Here is a 16,276-nt window from a genome sequence, read left to right as displayed (position 1 = left end):
TTCGAAACTACGGAGCGTCCTTTGGGTCAAAATATCCACAACTTACGTTTACGCGTTGTGACTGGAAATAAGGGAATAAATCTTCTTGTCAAAATATCGATGGGTTTTGTAAGTGTTATAATTACAGGTTGTTAAATAACTTTTAATAACCAACACGGTAATGAACACAGAGTAAGCGTTAAAATATGTTTTGCAAAATGCTTAAAAACGACAAAATTGCTGCAAATATCAATATGTGCAGAACATGCCACGTGGTGGCTTACGTTGTTGTACTGTTAGCTGTTAAACACATTTTTTCTTTGTAGCAATATGGGAAGAACTGAGTCCTGCATCACAGTGACGAGACAGAAAGACACGTTTACTCACAGTGACTCAGTAAGTTTACAATGATTTAACCCTAAAAGAGCGACATCAAAACATGATTAGAGCGTCCCACAGACACAAATCGCGTTTCTTTTGTAGCACTACACATTTTAACATTATTTTTAATTAATAATATAACCTAAAGAAAATCTTAACGTTTCAATCAAATACATAGAAGAATGTCACAGAGTTCCCTCCTGCATTCACTTTGTCTTCACCTCTTCCAGTGCTCTAACGTAATAGCTGGCCTGCGTGCGTGCGAAACCTAACCTCCCTCCAGAGCAGCTTACGATGCTATCTTATGAGCTCTACATCGATTTACCTATTTATACAGAGTAGGACATTTTACTGCATTAGTTCAAGGTCTATTTTATTATTATCTTGTCTCCACAAGTTGTGTACATCGCACAACGAAATTCATACTTGCATGACAGTCTCCCGCATACACTTAAAGTTATGAATGCTGTAATGTGCTGCGCTCTGGGTTGGGATGAGGAGAAGCAGGAGGGACGCACGGGCGTCAGGAACACCTGCATACAATGGGAGAGATATAGCCTCTAACACAAAGAAATAACGCTGTCAGATCAAAGACTAATCAGTCCCTTTTCTTCAGGACCTGTATTTCAAGCCAATTTTAACACCCATGAGGCTTTCCTCTTATTATCACTCGTAAACACCCTCACCCATTTTACTATTACCCGGCCTTTGAGTTCCCACAGCGGTTGAACACTTAATTCACATTTTACCCACAATCCAACTATTTACAATGACCTCATTCTCCCGCTCGAACGTGACACTCGCCAGTAACGCGGGTCGTTACAATACAAGTAGACAATAAATGCACAGACAATAAACGTTGGTGTCAAACATTGAGGCAATTTGTACAGAAACACAACAGGACGAGCCTTTTGTGCAGCTCTCAGTACGGAAGGGTGTTGAGCTGCTAGGGCTTTTGTGGGCACAAATCGGTCTCTGAGTCATGTGGGGCGAGTACAAATAGTTCTGAGCCTCCTGCCAGAGGGGAGGAGAGAAAAAAGTGTGTGTGCACGATGACTGAGGACTTTAATGATACAGTACTCTTTGCTTTTCGAAAGCACCAGGTGTTACAGATGTCTTGTACAGGGGGTGGCTGAGTTCCCCAGGTCCATACCTTAGTCAGGGGCACTACAGCAGGAGGTGGGATTCAGTCTAATCACACTCACATTATAAGACAAGAGTCCTTAAGAATAAGTACAAATCAGTTCCAGTAAACACTATGTAATGTTATCAGCCCATACCTTATTCACCCAAGGTGACTTACACTACTAGATACACTATTGACAATGAGTCACTGATCCATAGACCAGTGAAACACACCTTCTTTCCCTCACTCACATACTTTGGGTGACATTAGAATCACCAATCCACTTGAACAGCATGTCTTTGGACTGTGGGTGGAAACCAGAGCACCCGGAAGAAACCCATGCAGACACGGGGAGAACATGCAAACTCCACACAGACTGAGCAGGGTTGAACCCATGTCCTCTCGCACCACCCATGCTCTGTGAAACAGCAAAGCTACTATTTTTATAGGTATTATTGTTCATAACTATTATTATTATTATTATTATTATTATTATTATAACTAAATTGTATTTTCTCTGAGATGTACGTCGCTTTGGAGAAAGATGTCTGCTAAATGAATAAATGGAAATATAGCTATTGTGAGTCCTTTTCTCGTTTTACAAATAATACCAACAAGCTCTATGTAATAAACTTTTTTCCCATTTAAAATGTATGTAATTCCAGTAATGTGTCTAAATAGTTTTTCTTGATCCATGCATCAAAAATGACAGTTGGGTGGTGTTTGCAGCTCAGCACTTGCACGGACAGAGCAACCTTATCTGATCTTCCAAGCTGATTTTCATATTCAAAAATAGCCATTTTTTGAACAAAATAAGCTCATTTATTTCTAGAAAGCACCATAGGGGTCATCACAGGGATACCACAGCTCAAGCTGCACACTTTGCGTTACACATTTTTTACTTGGCTTCTTCCCTGGAATTTTTTATTTGTGTCCAAAGTGACTGGTGCAAATGACCAGTTACTCACATCATTCTGTAAATTCTTATAAACTCGGTTCGCATTCAGCCTGAGAAAAACTTTAATGTTAAGGAGTTACTCCTATTGCAGTTTGGCATTAAAAAGACATCAGTGTCAGTGGGTCTTCCACTTGATAAGATGAAACAATAGTTCAGACAATAACATAACAGTTGTGAGTGATGACAGTTCAAGGTTTTCCAAAAGAATGACGAGAAAACCGAAAATAATATACTGCTACAGTGCAGCAAGGGGGAGGTAGCCTGCATACTTTCCACAGGAGGATGAAGACTGGAAGCAAAACATCTGGCACACATCCGAACCCAGAACCACGGTAAGACTGCGCTCCTTATTTTACATGTTTTCATCCATTTTGTGTCGACAATAATTATCTTCATCTTCATAAAAAGTTTTTTGTTTACATGATATGATCAGCATATATCATTTTCTCTTTGTTGTCAGAAGTAATAGCATTTTCAGTTTGCACAAACTAGCAAGCAATTGCATTTATATACCCATCACAGTGGTTCATGTACCGGGGCCAGAAAGTGGCACAGTGGTTAGGCCTGTTGTCTTGGAAGCAGAAGAGTCCAGCTACAAATCCCTCTTTCTGCCTTTGTTGCTTTGGTTATTATTTACTCTGGATTGACAGAGTAAGACCACGGTGCTGTACAAACAAGTGAATCAGGAGAAAGCTGAATCTTTCCCTTTCTATTTGTCTTGGGGAAAAGGTGTCAGACAAAAGTTATTGATAAAACTCCTAGTGGTGACTACTTTAGTGCTGGTTATTTAGAGAAGGCAGGCAGCTTCATCTCAGATGTCCTTTAGTCTGACTAACTTTGTATTGCTGCAACTGATGGCCTGCGGTTTTTCACCATAAACACATTTTTTTCATGTTCACTCTGGAGCGCTTGTGTTCCATCCAGCACTTTTAAATGAGCAACATACATCTGCCAGGGAGGTGAACAACCACTTAATGACCAAGTGGCACTGAGCTGATCATCTCACCTCACTCAGCCCCTTGATTATTTATCATGTATATTATTTATTAGGAGGGTACGGTGGCGCAGCAGACTTGGCTGGGTCCTGCCCTCTGGCGGTTCTGGGGTTCGAGTCCTGCTTGGGGTGCCTTGTAACGGACTGGTGTCCTGTCCTGGCTGTGACCCCTCCCCTTCCTGCCTTACATTTACATTTATTCATTTAGCAGACGCTTTTGTCCAAAGCAGCATACATCTCAGCAAAAATACAATTTATGCATTACATTAAGAGAAAGAGATACAGCTGCAGACATGTGACTCAAGTAAACATAGTTTGTTACCTTCCTCTTGCTGGACCGATGTTCATCGTTCAAGTAGGTGCATAAAATACAGGATAGACAAATCCTGATACCTCCTACCATTTTTTTTCTATTATAGGATACACAAACAATCACATACAATGCCAGAGTAGTGGCTGAATAAAGGCTTACCTGGGGATGCTCAAGAAGTTACAGTGCATGAACATTTACACCATACATAAGCAGGAGAGATCTTGGGCGAAATGGGTCCGGAAAAGGTGAGTTTTCAGACCCTTCTTGAATGAAGACAGAGTTTCCACAGTTCTGAGTGAGAGGGAAGGTCATTCCACCACAACGGAGCCAGAACCGAGAACCTCCGTGCTTTATCTTTCATGCGCGGGACCACCAAGCGAGCAGAAGCAGACGAGCGAAAGGGTCTGGCTGGGGTGTAGCGGTTGATCAAGTCCTGTAAATAGCTGGGAGCAGTTCTATTGATGCATTTGTAGACAATAACCAGGGTCTTGTATTTGATTTGGGCAGCTATAGGAAGCCAGTGCAGAGATATGAGTAGAGGAGACACGTGGGAACGCTTTGGCAAATCAAATACAACTCGTGCAGCAGCATTTTGTAGAAGCTGCAGAGGTTTGATGGCAGTAGCAGGAAGGCCACATGGGAGAGAGTTGCAGTAGTCCAGATGGCAAGTCACTATGGCCTGGACAAGTAGTTGGGCAGAGTCAATTGTGAGGTAGGGACGGATCCTACGAATATCATGCAGGATGTATCTGCAGGACCAGGTTGTGGCTTCGATGTGCTGATAGAAAAACAGATCGTGTCAATCGTTACTCCCATACTCTTAACCAAGGAGGTAGGTGAAATGAGTGAGTTGTCCAGTTAGATTGATAGACCATGATAAGAGGACAGGCCAGCTGGGAGCTGAAGAATCTCTGTTTTGGAGAAGTTGAGTTGGAGGTGGTGATCAGACATCCATGAAGAGATGTCCGACAGGCAGGCAGCAATGAGTGCGGAGATGTCTGACGCACCAGGTGGAAAGGAGAGGAAAAGCTGGGTATCATCAGCATAGCAGTGACATTTGAATCCATGGGAGGCTATGACTGGACTGAGGGAGGAGCTGTAGATCGAGAAAAAAAGAGGACCCAGTACCGAGCCTTGCGGGACACCGGTTGAGAGAGGCAGAGGAGGAGAATGAGAGCTCCGCCAGACCACTTGATAGGATCTGTCAGATAGGTAGGACTCAAACCATCTTAGTGTTGCACCTTTGATCCCAAGCTCATTAAGAGAGGAGAGTAGAATCCAGCCTTGTGCCAAGTGTTGCTGGGTTAGGCTCTGGTTCACTGTGACCCCATTTGGGACAAGCAGTTTCTGTGTGTGTATGTGTGTTTTTTTCTTTGTTTATTTATTTATTTATTTATATTTATTCATCCATGTGTCTTCCAAGTATGTCTTTGTTTGTGGGGGTATGTTGTACATTGTATGCTGCTGCAACCAATGAGAATTTCCGCTTGGAATTAATAAGGCTTGCTTCATTCATTCATTCATTCATTCATTCATTCATTCATTCAAATTGTACCTCTGTTTTTTCAGCCTTCCAATTGGAAACTTCATCATGACCGCAGTGGAAACAACAGTAAACACTACTGCAGAGCTGGAGTATATATATGACTACAGTCTATATTATGAAGAGCATGACCAGGACCAATATGCACCTTGTGACAAGTCGCATGTGAGGGCTTTTCAGAGAATTTTTCTGCCCACATTGTACTCCATCCTGACTGTGCTCAGTATAGCAGGCAATCTGCTGCTGGCCATTATTCTGCTCAAGTGCACCAGGCTGAGGGGTGTTGCATCTCTGCTCCTTCTCAATATGGCCCTTTCCGACATGCTGTTTGCAGTCACTCTGCCATTCTGGGCCGTGTCTGCGCACTCCCACTGGCTCTTTGGTTCCGCAGGCTGCAAAACCCTCACTGCCGTTTTCACTCTGAATCTGTACAGCAGCATCTTCTTCATCACTTGCATGAGTCTTGAGGCCTACCTCTGCGTGGTCTGGGCTTGCAATGAGCGCACGGCACGAGGCCGGAGGGCCTCAATGTGTGTTGCCGTGTGGATCCTCGCCTGTTTGTCAGCTGTACCGAGCCTCGCCTTTGCCACTGTCGAGGAGACAGATGGAAAGATGCAGTGCGTGTACAGCTTTGGAGAAGTGCACATCTCGCCCTGGAGACTTTTCATGAAGTTCCAGCTGAACATTTGTGGATTCCTCCTGCCCTTCCTCGCCATGTCCTTCTTCTTCCTGCGCATCCTGTGTGTGATGCCTAGATCAGGCATGAGGAAGAAGTTCAAAGTGCTCTGGCTGGCTCTGCTGCTGCTGGGGGTCTTCTTTCTGTTCTGGTTCCCCTACAACCTGATGGTCTTCCTGCACTCCCTGCAGGACCTCCATGTCCTCTCGGACTGCGCCCTGAGCGCTAACCTGGACTTTGCCACGCACTTCACGGAGAGCTTAGCCTTTGTACACGCTTGTCTGAATCTTCTTATGTACGCTGCCGTTAACAGGAGGTTTCGGAATGAGCTCAGCAAGATACTGAAGAGGATGTGCCATCGGGGGAGGGAGTACTCCTTGGAGTGCACAGGAAGCACAAGTCCAATGTCAGCACCGAGCCCAACAATAGTGCTGACCACTGTGTGTTAACATGTTCCTTCTTCCTCCCTGTAGGCCATCAGGAAGGGCTAGCAATGAGCCTGGTGCAGTCAAACCCAGGCCCATTGGCTTCCTGGCTCAAAAGTTCATCATGTTGTTCTCCGATGCCATTTATTGCACTGCAGGGTGTTTCTGTGCACCTTGCATGCCTGCTGCTCACACAGAGACATTTCACCTGTGTGTCCTTTATCTGTACAGTACAGTGTGGTCCTGTGCATTATTATTTCTATGATTATTTGTTTTTTTGGCTGACACTGATATCCCACTTATACAGTTGTGTATTTTGCTGAAATAATTCCAGGTAAGTGAAATTAATCCAGCAACATTCTAATGGAACGGAAAGGCCTGAAGCACTAACTACTCGCTGATCTCTGTAATTCATGCTGTAAACATACAGTCATTTCCTTCCCCATGAAAAAAAAATTAAAATGGCCTGTGTGTGTTTCCGAAAACTTGGTTTATCTAGTCATTTAGAATTACCCTGGCCCCTCGCGTTGCAAATGGTCAAGTTAACAATGTTTAATCGGATTTTCTTCACTTGTCTGTTTTGTAATTAGTTTATTGCCCAGCAAACATCATTGGTGTTTCCATCTCCAGGCATTTGTTGGCAGTAAAGCAAACACAAACAAATCAGAAGTTTTGGATATGTTACGCTCACACTTGCACTGTTTACAGCACACGTCTGCTGTTCCTAAGTGTTTACGATCAGTAAGGAGATGAGAAATGTTGGTTTTTATTATGTGTAAAAAGAGTCAACGGTGAGTATTAAAGAGGAATCAGAGTAGACAGCTTATTTCTGTTTTCTGTCATTTTTAAGGTTGGCGCAAAGATAGAAAATGTAAAAAAAAAGTAATTCATATTGCTTCCAGGAGAGGGAGACAGCAACCAATTCTTAAGTCTTTCCACCCTTTCCAGCTAAAACAGCCAGCTCTCCAAGTTATGTCGTTACATACATTTCTAGTTTAACATTCATAATCTTAATCATCTTAAAACAGATTTACAAAAATCTGCAGTCCATACCAAGTCATTCGGAGAGTTTCACAAAACCACTCACTAAAATCTTAGTGTCGGCGTCAGTATAATTCAGACAGATAGAGGACGTTTCGTCAAATCGCTACTAGGTTGAACATGAAGAGGGAGAGTCATTCGGTCTGTAATAGAAACATCCGTCCTGAGCGAACAAGTATTTTCCAAAAGCGGTGAACTTACATAAAAAGAGGCGCTAGTCTGAAGAGCTCTAATATCAAACCTATTGTCAGGCCCCCAACAATGAGCAAAGCAGCAACACCTGCCGACAATCAAGGGGACGCAGGATAAAAGGAGGTCTGCATCCACACACAGATGTGGATTCTTGCAATTGCCTCGTGCTTTGCAGGATCAGTGGCCTTGCCAGGTTCCTGACCGTTTGCTTGTTTTTCTTGACCACGACTTAGATTGCCCCATTTATGATGTTTGCGTGTCTCAGACCTTTGCCTGTCCCTGATCTTGAGTTCACCTTGTTCCCGGAACCTGATTACCTGAATAAAGACTCACCTGCGCTGGGGTCCTCCACTTGCCTGTACCCAGTGTTCCTCCCTGACACCTATATTGTTCTTGCTTTGTAATTCTGTTTCAAGCATATGCATCTGTAGCACGCTGTTGATAAGAACAGGCAATAATTTTGACATTGACCTTGTACATGATCTTCCATTGATTGTAGGTATTTGACTCGGCAGGTTTGCTGGTCAAATCAAGGTCCTGTTCTTATGGAAACTGTGCTGTATATTCAGTACTTAGAGATACTGCAAAATTTTTGACTTATCTCTTTAAATATTCCTTATTAACCCTTTCCAGGCAGCCATTGGAAATTAGCATTAGATAGTAATTATTTTTCAACTGTCAGTATTAATACTGGCCTGAAAAGGTTAAACGACACATGTCTATGATGAGGTATTCAGTATGTATGTATACAATTCTAATGGGTATATGTTTCCAGAAGTGCAAGTTAAGAAATGTGATTTATTGAACGGTATAAAGATCCCTTGTCATTCTCAATAAACTGAATTGTTTGTTTTACAATATTGCTTTTCCCCCATTTTTGAGCTTTTGGAATCGACTTGACGGTTTAAGACTCTGTGTGTGTGTGTGTATACTTTCTTTCTTTAACAACATACAAAGCTCTTATTGTAATACTGTAACTTTTTGCAAAAGGAATGCTTGGAAATCTTAATTTTAAGGAATTTTTGGAATTGAACAGTTTTAGAAATACATGGGGACACTTTGAAAGGTCAAAGACAATTCATACCACAGTATTTTGTATGAAGGGGGGGCGCGGTGGCGCAGTGGCGCAGTGGGTTGGACCGGGTCCTGCTCTTCAGTGGGTCTGTTGTTCGAGTCCCGCTTGGGGTGCCTTGCGACGGACTGGCGTCCCGTCCTGGGTGTGTCCCCTCCCCCTCCGGCCTTACGCCCTGTGTTACCGGGTAGGCTCCGTGACCCCGTATGGGACAAGCGGTTCTGAAAATGTGTGTGTGTGTGTATTTTGTATGAGCTGGAGAGGTTTAATGCAGGTAGCCAGAACAGCAGACAGGGGGGAGTTGCAGTAGTCCAGGCAGGACATCATCATGACCTGGACCAGGGTGTGGAGAGTGGTAGTGACAGATTTAACATTTTAGGATACTCTTAACTTTTATTAAATTAACACCTTTATGAAAGGTGCCTTCCTGTGTTACGTAACTCTACATTGATTTATCCATTTAAGGTAATTTTCGCTGTATCAGTTCAGTATAAGTACCTTGATCAAGGCCATTATGCAACAAGGGGCATTCAGAAAGTTCAGATTTCAGATTGGAAGCAGCTGTGCTACTCAGAAGAAGTTAAAAGTACATTTTAAGTTGTTGAGCTGTGTTTTGCTTTATGGAAAATAACAGAAAAAACTGTTTTCCTAACAGAAGGATATGACTCTGAGAAATTCCTTCCTATCAGAGAGACACCGACCTTCAGGAAAAGAAAATAAGCAACAGTGAAGAGACCCAAACTAACACGCAATGAATCCGAGCCATGTATTCATTATTCTTGTGCTGCTTATCTGTGGCCAAAAGTGGAGAAAAAGCAAGTGTTTTTCAACCAGTGTTTCTTTCAATCCACCAGGGGCTTTCTCTTTTGCCCTTCTCATGTCCACCTGGTGATTAACAGTGGATTGCCTGGAGGCAGAGCAAAGTTGTAAAGGCAAAAATTACTTCAGCTTCAAAAGGGCATATCAGGACAGATGAAGAAAAAACTTTGACATGTTATTAATCTGAATAAAGGCACAGTTACCCTTCACACCACTATTACTGGAAAACGGGCTCCAAGTCCAGGACTTGCCCTCACCCACCCGATGCTGTTAACATACAGAGGGGCAAAATGTGGAGAAAAACCCAATGTAACTAGTTACATTTTAAATATTGTGTTTAGATCGCGGGGGCGCGGTGGCGCGGTGGGCTGGACCGGGTCCTGCTCTCTGGTGGGTCCGGGGTTCGAGTCCTGCTTGGGGTGCCTTGCGACGGACTGGCGTCCCATCCTGGGTGTGTCCCCTCCCTCTCCGGCCTTACGCCCTGTGTTGCCAGGTAGGCTCCGGTTCCCCGTGACCCCGTATGGGATGAGCGGTTCTGAAAATGTGTGTGTGTGTGTGTGTGTGTGTGTTTAGATCGCGGGGGCGCGGGGGCGCGGTGGGCTGGACCGGGTCCTGCTCTCTGGTGGGTCCGGGGTTCGAGTCCTGCTTGGGGTGCCTTGCGACGGACTGGCGTCCCATCCTGGGTGTGTCCCCTCCCCTTCTGGCCTTACGCCCTGTGTTGCCGGGTAGGCTCCGGTTCCCCGCGACCCTGTATGGGACAAGCGGTTCTGAAAATGTGTGTGTGTGTGTGTGTGTGTGTGTGTGTGTGTGTGTGTGTGTGTGTGTGTGTATTTCAGGATAAGTACCTTGATCAAGGGTACTGCAGAAAGAGGTTGGATTCAGTCCCATGTCCTTTGTTTGTAAGGTGACAGCATTAAGCACTATGCTGCTTCTGCTGCTCTCTTTCATGCTGGCATCTGCATTGCAACCAGTCCTTCCTCTGCATGACCATAGGAAGTGGTGGTTGGTTGGGTGAGATCTCCTGTGAGGAAGCAATGGAAATTCATGAGATAGTTTAGAGGGAATGCTGGGTTCAAAGTTTGCAGCTCGGGAACTAGTATCATTATGCCCAGAAAAGCAGCAGAGATAGAGAACCAACCACAACTAACAGTGTTTCTGGCTGCTCCTTTCTTCCTCCTCAGATCTTTCACTATGTGAATTCTCACTGGCGTAGAAATGCATCTTGAACATTCCCAGATGTTGTGAAGGAAACACCCTACTGTCTGGCTGCTGAGAAACCAAAACAGAAATTTCCTGAGATTCTAAAAAAAGCAAAATGTAACTGGCTTGTGTCATTCCATCTAATTTGCTGGAGAGCTGTAAGATATTTGGTCATGTTTCCCAAAAAGAAAAAAAAATTAAACATAAAATTCTGTAATAAACTGCCAAGTGTTAAGGCTGATTTGGATGTCACGTCCAACCAAATATACACCTGGAAAAGAAATATGTGTTGCATCTGTTTTTGGTTCTCTAAGCGCTTTGAAATATCTGTTTTCAAAACTCTGGTCAAAGGATGTGCACCCTGACACATACAGGTCACTTACTACAGCTCAGAAAGAGTCTCAAGGTGTGTAGATTCTCAGTTTGGTCTCCAATGAGCTCCCTCTGTCCCTCACGCCTCCTCCCTGGGTGGCTGGGAAGGGAGCAGATAGAGATCAGGAGAGGTGAAGTTGAGTGAATGATCAAAGGGCCATCAGTCATAAAGACCATGTGTGATTTTCAGCCTATGCTCATGACAGACAGTGTGAGAAGAAAGAGGGAGGGAGATGAGTCAGTCAGCATGAAGAGAAAATTGTTCATAACCATCTTCTTATCTTCAAGCCTATATGATCCCTCGTAGTTCACCCACAGATGTAGCTGGGTGTGTCTGAGTTTTATTTCAGGGAAAAATATCTACAGAAACCACAAATCTGCAATGGAGCTATTTTGGTCAAGGTTCAAATTTCAGCAGCCAGCTTGGATACCATCCAGCACAGGCAGTACACCTATGCCACACTTTACCCTATGCTATCAATGGACATTTTTTCAACGTAGACTCTGGGGTTGAGTAATGCAGGAACCTTAACCACCAGATCTAGCACTGAAAATTGATTATGGATTTCAGAATTAGATTTCCTGAAGCAGGTCATTCAAGAATTTTGCCACCTTTATTAATGTAACTCATGGTCTAATTTTTTGTTCTGGAGAGTCTGTAGTACACTGCACTGTTCCTGAGACTGAGCAACAACTTCCAAGCCACAGCTAAATTTCCAGCAGTACAGCTCATTTTCTCTGCTCCATTGTCATGTCCGAAAAGAACAGAACTCCAAGATGAGTAAACCACACAGCAAAACTACATCTGGGCCTCATTTGTGATGCAGTTTGTTGGGAATTTGCAGAGAAGACCAGGAGACCTGGAAGTATCTTCAGCAGGATTCTTTACTGCAGATGAGAGCATCAGTTTACAACATCAGAACGTGCTGTTTCGCGCTGTAGTCATCAAGTCTAACTAAGGGAGACATACATTGTAGTTTTATAGACATTCAGTGGGCAGTCCTTAAAGGTGTGACCTTACACAAAGTTTTAGAGGTGATACCTTCAAACAAAGCATCAAAGGCAAGGAAGCCTTCATAGGAATCAATCCCCAACTGCTAGCTACCCCAAACTTCCTTATCACCAAATGGTTTGACCACCATCTAGTAACAAGAACTGGGATATGTCAGCATTCTCACACAGTTTCATTTAGATGCAAATAATCACGAGTAATCACTGTCATCACATTAACAGACCCATTCAACTGTATATTGATCTAATCTTCCAACAGATGTTGTCTTGAATGCCCATAAGCAATGTGTATTACCCTGATGTTTTCATATGATAATATGGGATAGACAGACGATCAATTGATCTTAAAGTTACCCTAGATTGTGGATTCCTACAAGTTCTAACAGCTGCTTCTACCACACAAATATACATTCAACATGTCATCCAAAAATATTTGGATTTATTTGGGAGTGTCAGATGAATTTCAAAGCCAGGAATGCAAAGAAATTTTCTTTGATACTGTAACGACCCCACGTTACTGTTTTTGGAGAGAAACTCCTAAATGTAAATGGTTGCATATGGGGAATAATGTGAAATGTGGGTGTGCAACCACTGGGGGCACTTCTGGGGAAAATGATGGGGTGACTGTGTCTACGAGTCTCTTAAGAGAGAGCCTGGGGATGCTAAGCAAGCTGGGAAGGCTAGCTGTAGGCAGAGGTCCTGAAGGAAACAAGGTCCTCAGACCAAAAGCATTATTTCTCTAGTGCTGATGTTCAAATAAATTGCTTGCAATGAAGCGAGCCCAGCAATAGTGCTGACCACTGTGTGTTAACATGTTCCTTCTTCCTCCCTGTAGGCCATCAGGAAGGGCTAGCAATGAGCCTGGTGCAGTCAAACCCAGGCCCGTTGGCTTCCTGGCTCAAAAGTTCATCATGTTGTTCTCCGATGCCATTTATTGCACTGCAGGGTGTTTCTGTGCACCTTGCATGCCTGCTGCTCACACAGAGACATTTCACCTGTGTGTCCTTTATCTGTACAGTACAGTGTGGTCCTGTGCATTATTATTTCTATGATTATTTGTTTTTTTGGCTGACACTGATATCCCACTTATACAGTTGTGTATTTTGCTGAAATAATTCCAGGTAAGTGAAATTAATCCAGCAACATTCTAATGGAACGGAAAGGCCTGAAGCACTAACTACTCGCTGATCTCTGTAATTCATGCTGTAAACATACAGTCATTTCCTTCCCCATGAAAAAAAAATTAAAATGGCCTGTGTGTGTTTCCGAAAACTTGGTTTATCTAGTCATTTAGAATTACCCTGGCCCCTCGCGTTGCAAATGGTCAAGTTAACAATGTTTAATCGGATTTTCTTCACTTGTCTGTTTTGTAATTAGTTTATTGCCCAGCAAACATCATTGGTGTTTCCATCTCCAGGCATTTGTTGGCAGTAAAGCAAACACAAACAAATCAGAAGTTTTGGATATGTTATGCTCACACTTGCACTGTTTACAGCACACGTCTGCTGTTCCTAAGTGTTTACAATCAGTAAGGAGATGAGAAATGTTGGTTTTTATTATGTGTAAAAAGAGTCAACGGTGAGTATTAAAGAGGAATCAGAGTAGACAGCTTATTTCTGTTTTCTGTCATTTTTAAGGTTGGCGCAAAGATAGAAAATGTAAAAAAAAAGTAATTCATATTGCTTCCAGGAGAGGGAGACAGCAACCAATTCTTAAGTCTTTCCACCCTTTCCAGCTAAAACAGCCAGCTCTCCAAGTTATGTCGTTACATACACACACACACACACATTTTCAGAGCCGCTTGTCCCATACGGGGTCACGGGGGAACCGGAGCCTACCCGGCAACACAGGGCGTAAGGCCGGAGGGGGAGGGGACACACCCAGGACGGGACGCCAGTCCGTCGCAAGGTACCCCAAGCGGGACTCGAACCCCAGACCCACCGGACAGCAGGACTGTGGTCCAACCCACTGCGCCACCGCACCCCCTGTCGTTACATACATTTCTAGTTTAACATTCATAATCTTAATCATCTTAAAACAGATTTACAAAAATCTGCAGTCCATACCAAGTCATTCGGAGAGTTTCACAAAACCACTCACTAAAATCTTAGTGTCGGCGTCAGTATAATTCAGACAGATAGAGGACGTTTCGTCAAATCGCTACTAGGTTGAACATGAAGAGGGAGAGTCATTCGGTCTGTAATAGAAACATCCGTCCTGAGCGAACAAGTATTTTCCAAAAGCGGTGAACTTACATAAAAAGAGGCGCTAGTCTGAAGAGCTCTAATATCAAACCTATTGTCAGGCCCCCAACAATGAGCAAAGCAGCAACACCTGCCGACAATCAAGGGGACGCAGGATAAAAGGAGGTCTGCATCCACACACAGATGTGGATTCTTGCAATTGCCTCGTGCTTTGCAGGATCAGTGGCCTTGCCAGGTTCCTGACCGTTTGCTTGTTTTTCTTGACCACGACTTAGATTGCCCCATTTATGATGTTTGCGTGTCTCAGACCTTTGCCTGTCCCTGATCTTGAGTTCACCTTGTTCCCGGAACCTGATTACCTGAATAAAGACTCACCTGCGCTGGGGTCCTCCACTTGCCTGTACCCAGTGTTCCTCCCTGACACCTATATTGTTCTTGCTTTGTAATTCTGTTTCAAGCATATGCATCTGTAGCACGCTGTTGATAAGAACAGGCAATAATTTTGACATTGACCTTGTACATGATCTTCCATTGATTGTAGGTATTTGACTCGGCAGGTTTGCTGGTCAAATCAAGGTCCTGTTCTTATGGAAACTGTGCTGTATATTCAGTACTTAGAGATACTGCAAAATTTTTGACTTATCTCTTTAAATATTCCTTATTAACCCTTTCCAGGCAGCCATTGGAAATTAGCATTAGATAGTAATTATTTTTCAACTGTCAGTATTAATACTGGCCTGAAAAGGTTAAACGACACATGTCTATGATGAGGTATTCAGTATGTATGTATACAATTCTAATGGGTATATGTTTCCAGAAGTGCAAGTTAAGAAATGTGATTTATTGAACGGTATAAAGATCCCTTGTCATTCTCAATAAACTGAATTGTTTGTTTTACAATATTGCTTTTCCCCCATTTTTGAGCTTTTGGAATCGACTTGACGGTTTAAGACTCTGTGTGTGTGTGTGTATACTTTCTTTCTTTAACAACATACAAAGCTCTTATTGTAATACTGTAACTTTTTGCAAAAGGAATGCTTGGAAATCTTAATTTTAAGGAATTTTTGGAATTGAACAGTTTTAGAAATACATGGGGACACTTTGAAAGGTCAAAGACAATTCATACCACAGTATTTTGTATGAAGGGGGGGCGCGGTGGCGCAGTGGCGCAGTGGGTTGGACCGGGTCCTGCTCTTCAGTGGGTCTGTTGTTCGAGTCCCGCTTGGGGTGCCTTGCGACGGACTGGCGTCCCGTCCTGGGTGTGTCCCCTCCCCCTCCGGCCTTACGCCCTGTGTTACCGGGTAGGCTCCGTGACCCCGTATGGGACAAGCGGTTCTGAAAATGTGTGTGTGTGTATTTTGTATGAGCTGGAGAGGTTTAATGCAGGTAGCCAGAACAGCAGACAGGGGGGAGTTGCAGTAGTCCAGGCAGGACATCATCATGACCTGGACCAGGGTGTGGAGAGTGGTAGTGACAGATTTAACATTTTAGGATACTCTTAACTTTTATTAAATTAACACCTTTATGAAAGGTGCCTTCCTGTGTTACGTAACTCTACATTGATTTATCCATTTAAGGTAATTTTCGCTGTATCAGTTCAGTATAAGTACCTTGATCAAGGCCATTATGCAACAAGGGGCATTCAGAAAGTTCAGATTTCAGATTGGAAGCAGCTGTGCTACTCAGAAGAAGTTAAAAGTACATTTTAAGTTGTTGAGCTGTGTTTTGCTTTATGGAAAATAACAGAAAAAACTGTTTTCCTAACAGAAGGATATGACTCTGAGAAATTCCTTCCTATCAGAGAGACACCGACCTTCAGGAAAAGAAAATAAGCAACAGTGAAGAGACCCAAACTAACACGCAATGAATCCGAGCCATGTATTCATTATTCTTGTGCTGCTTATCTGTGGCCAAAAGTGGAGAAAAAGCAAGTGTTTTTCAACCAGTGTTTCTTTCAATCCACCAGGGGC

At 43.4% G+C, this 16,276-nt stretch overlaps 1 protein-coding gene across 1 annotated transcript; it reads left to right on the top strand.

The window, feature by feature from the left end:
* The first annotated feature begins 2,688 nt into the window (after window positions 1-2,688).
* LOC108937776 (atypical chemokine receptor 2) lies at window positions 2,689-8,467 on the top strand. The gene is made up of 2 exons (XM_018757925.2): window positions 2,689-2,776; window positions 5,321-8,467. Exons 1-2 carry the CDS (start codon window positions 2,727-2,729, stop codon window positions 6,417-6,419), a joined length of 1,149 nt encoding a protein of 382 aa, XP_018613441.1. The 5' UTR covers window positions 2,689-2,726; the 3' UTR covers window positions 6,420-8,467.
* The last annotated feature ends 7,809 nt before the right edge of the window (window positions 8,468-16,276 follow it).

Source organism: Scleropages formosus, chromosome 7 (assembly GCF_900964775.1).
Source record: "Scleropages formosus chromosome 7, fSclFor1.1, whole genome shotgun sequence".
Lineage (NCBI taxonomy): Eukaryota > Metazoa > Chordata > Actinopteri > Osteoglossiformes > Osteoglossidae > Scleropages > Scleropages formosus.
Note: the sequence above shows the minus strand (reverse complement) of the source record. Positions and strands in the feature narration are given on the sequence as shown.

Excerpts from the sequence above, each read along its gene's own strand:
- LOC108937776 (XM_018757925.2), top strand. The coding sequence starts at position 2,727 with ATGAAGACTGGAAGCAAAACATCTGGCACACATCCGAACCCAGAACCA. Across the intron at positions 2,777-5,320 it reads CATCCGAACCCAGAACCACG|CCTTCCAATTGGAAACTTCA; the intron begins GTAAGACTGCGC and ends CTGTTTTTTCAG.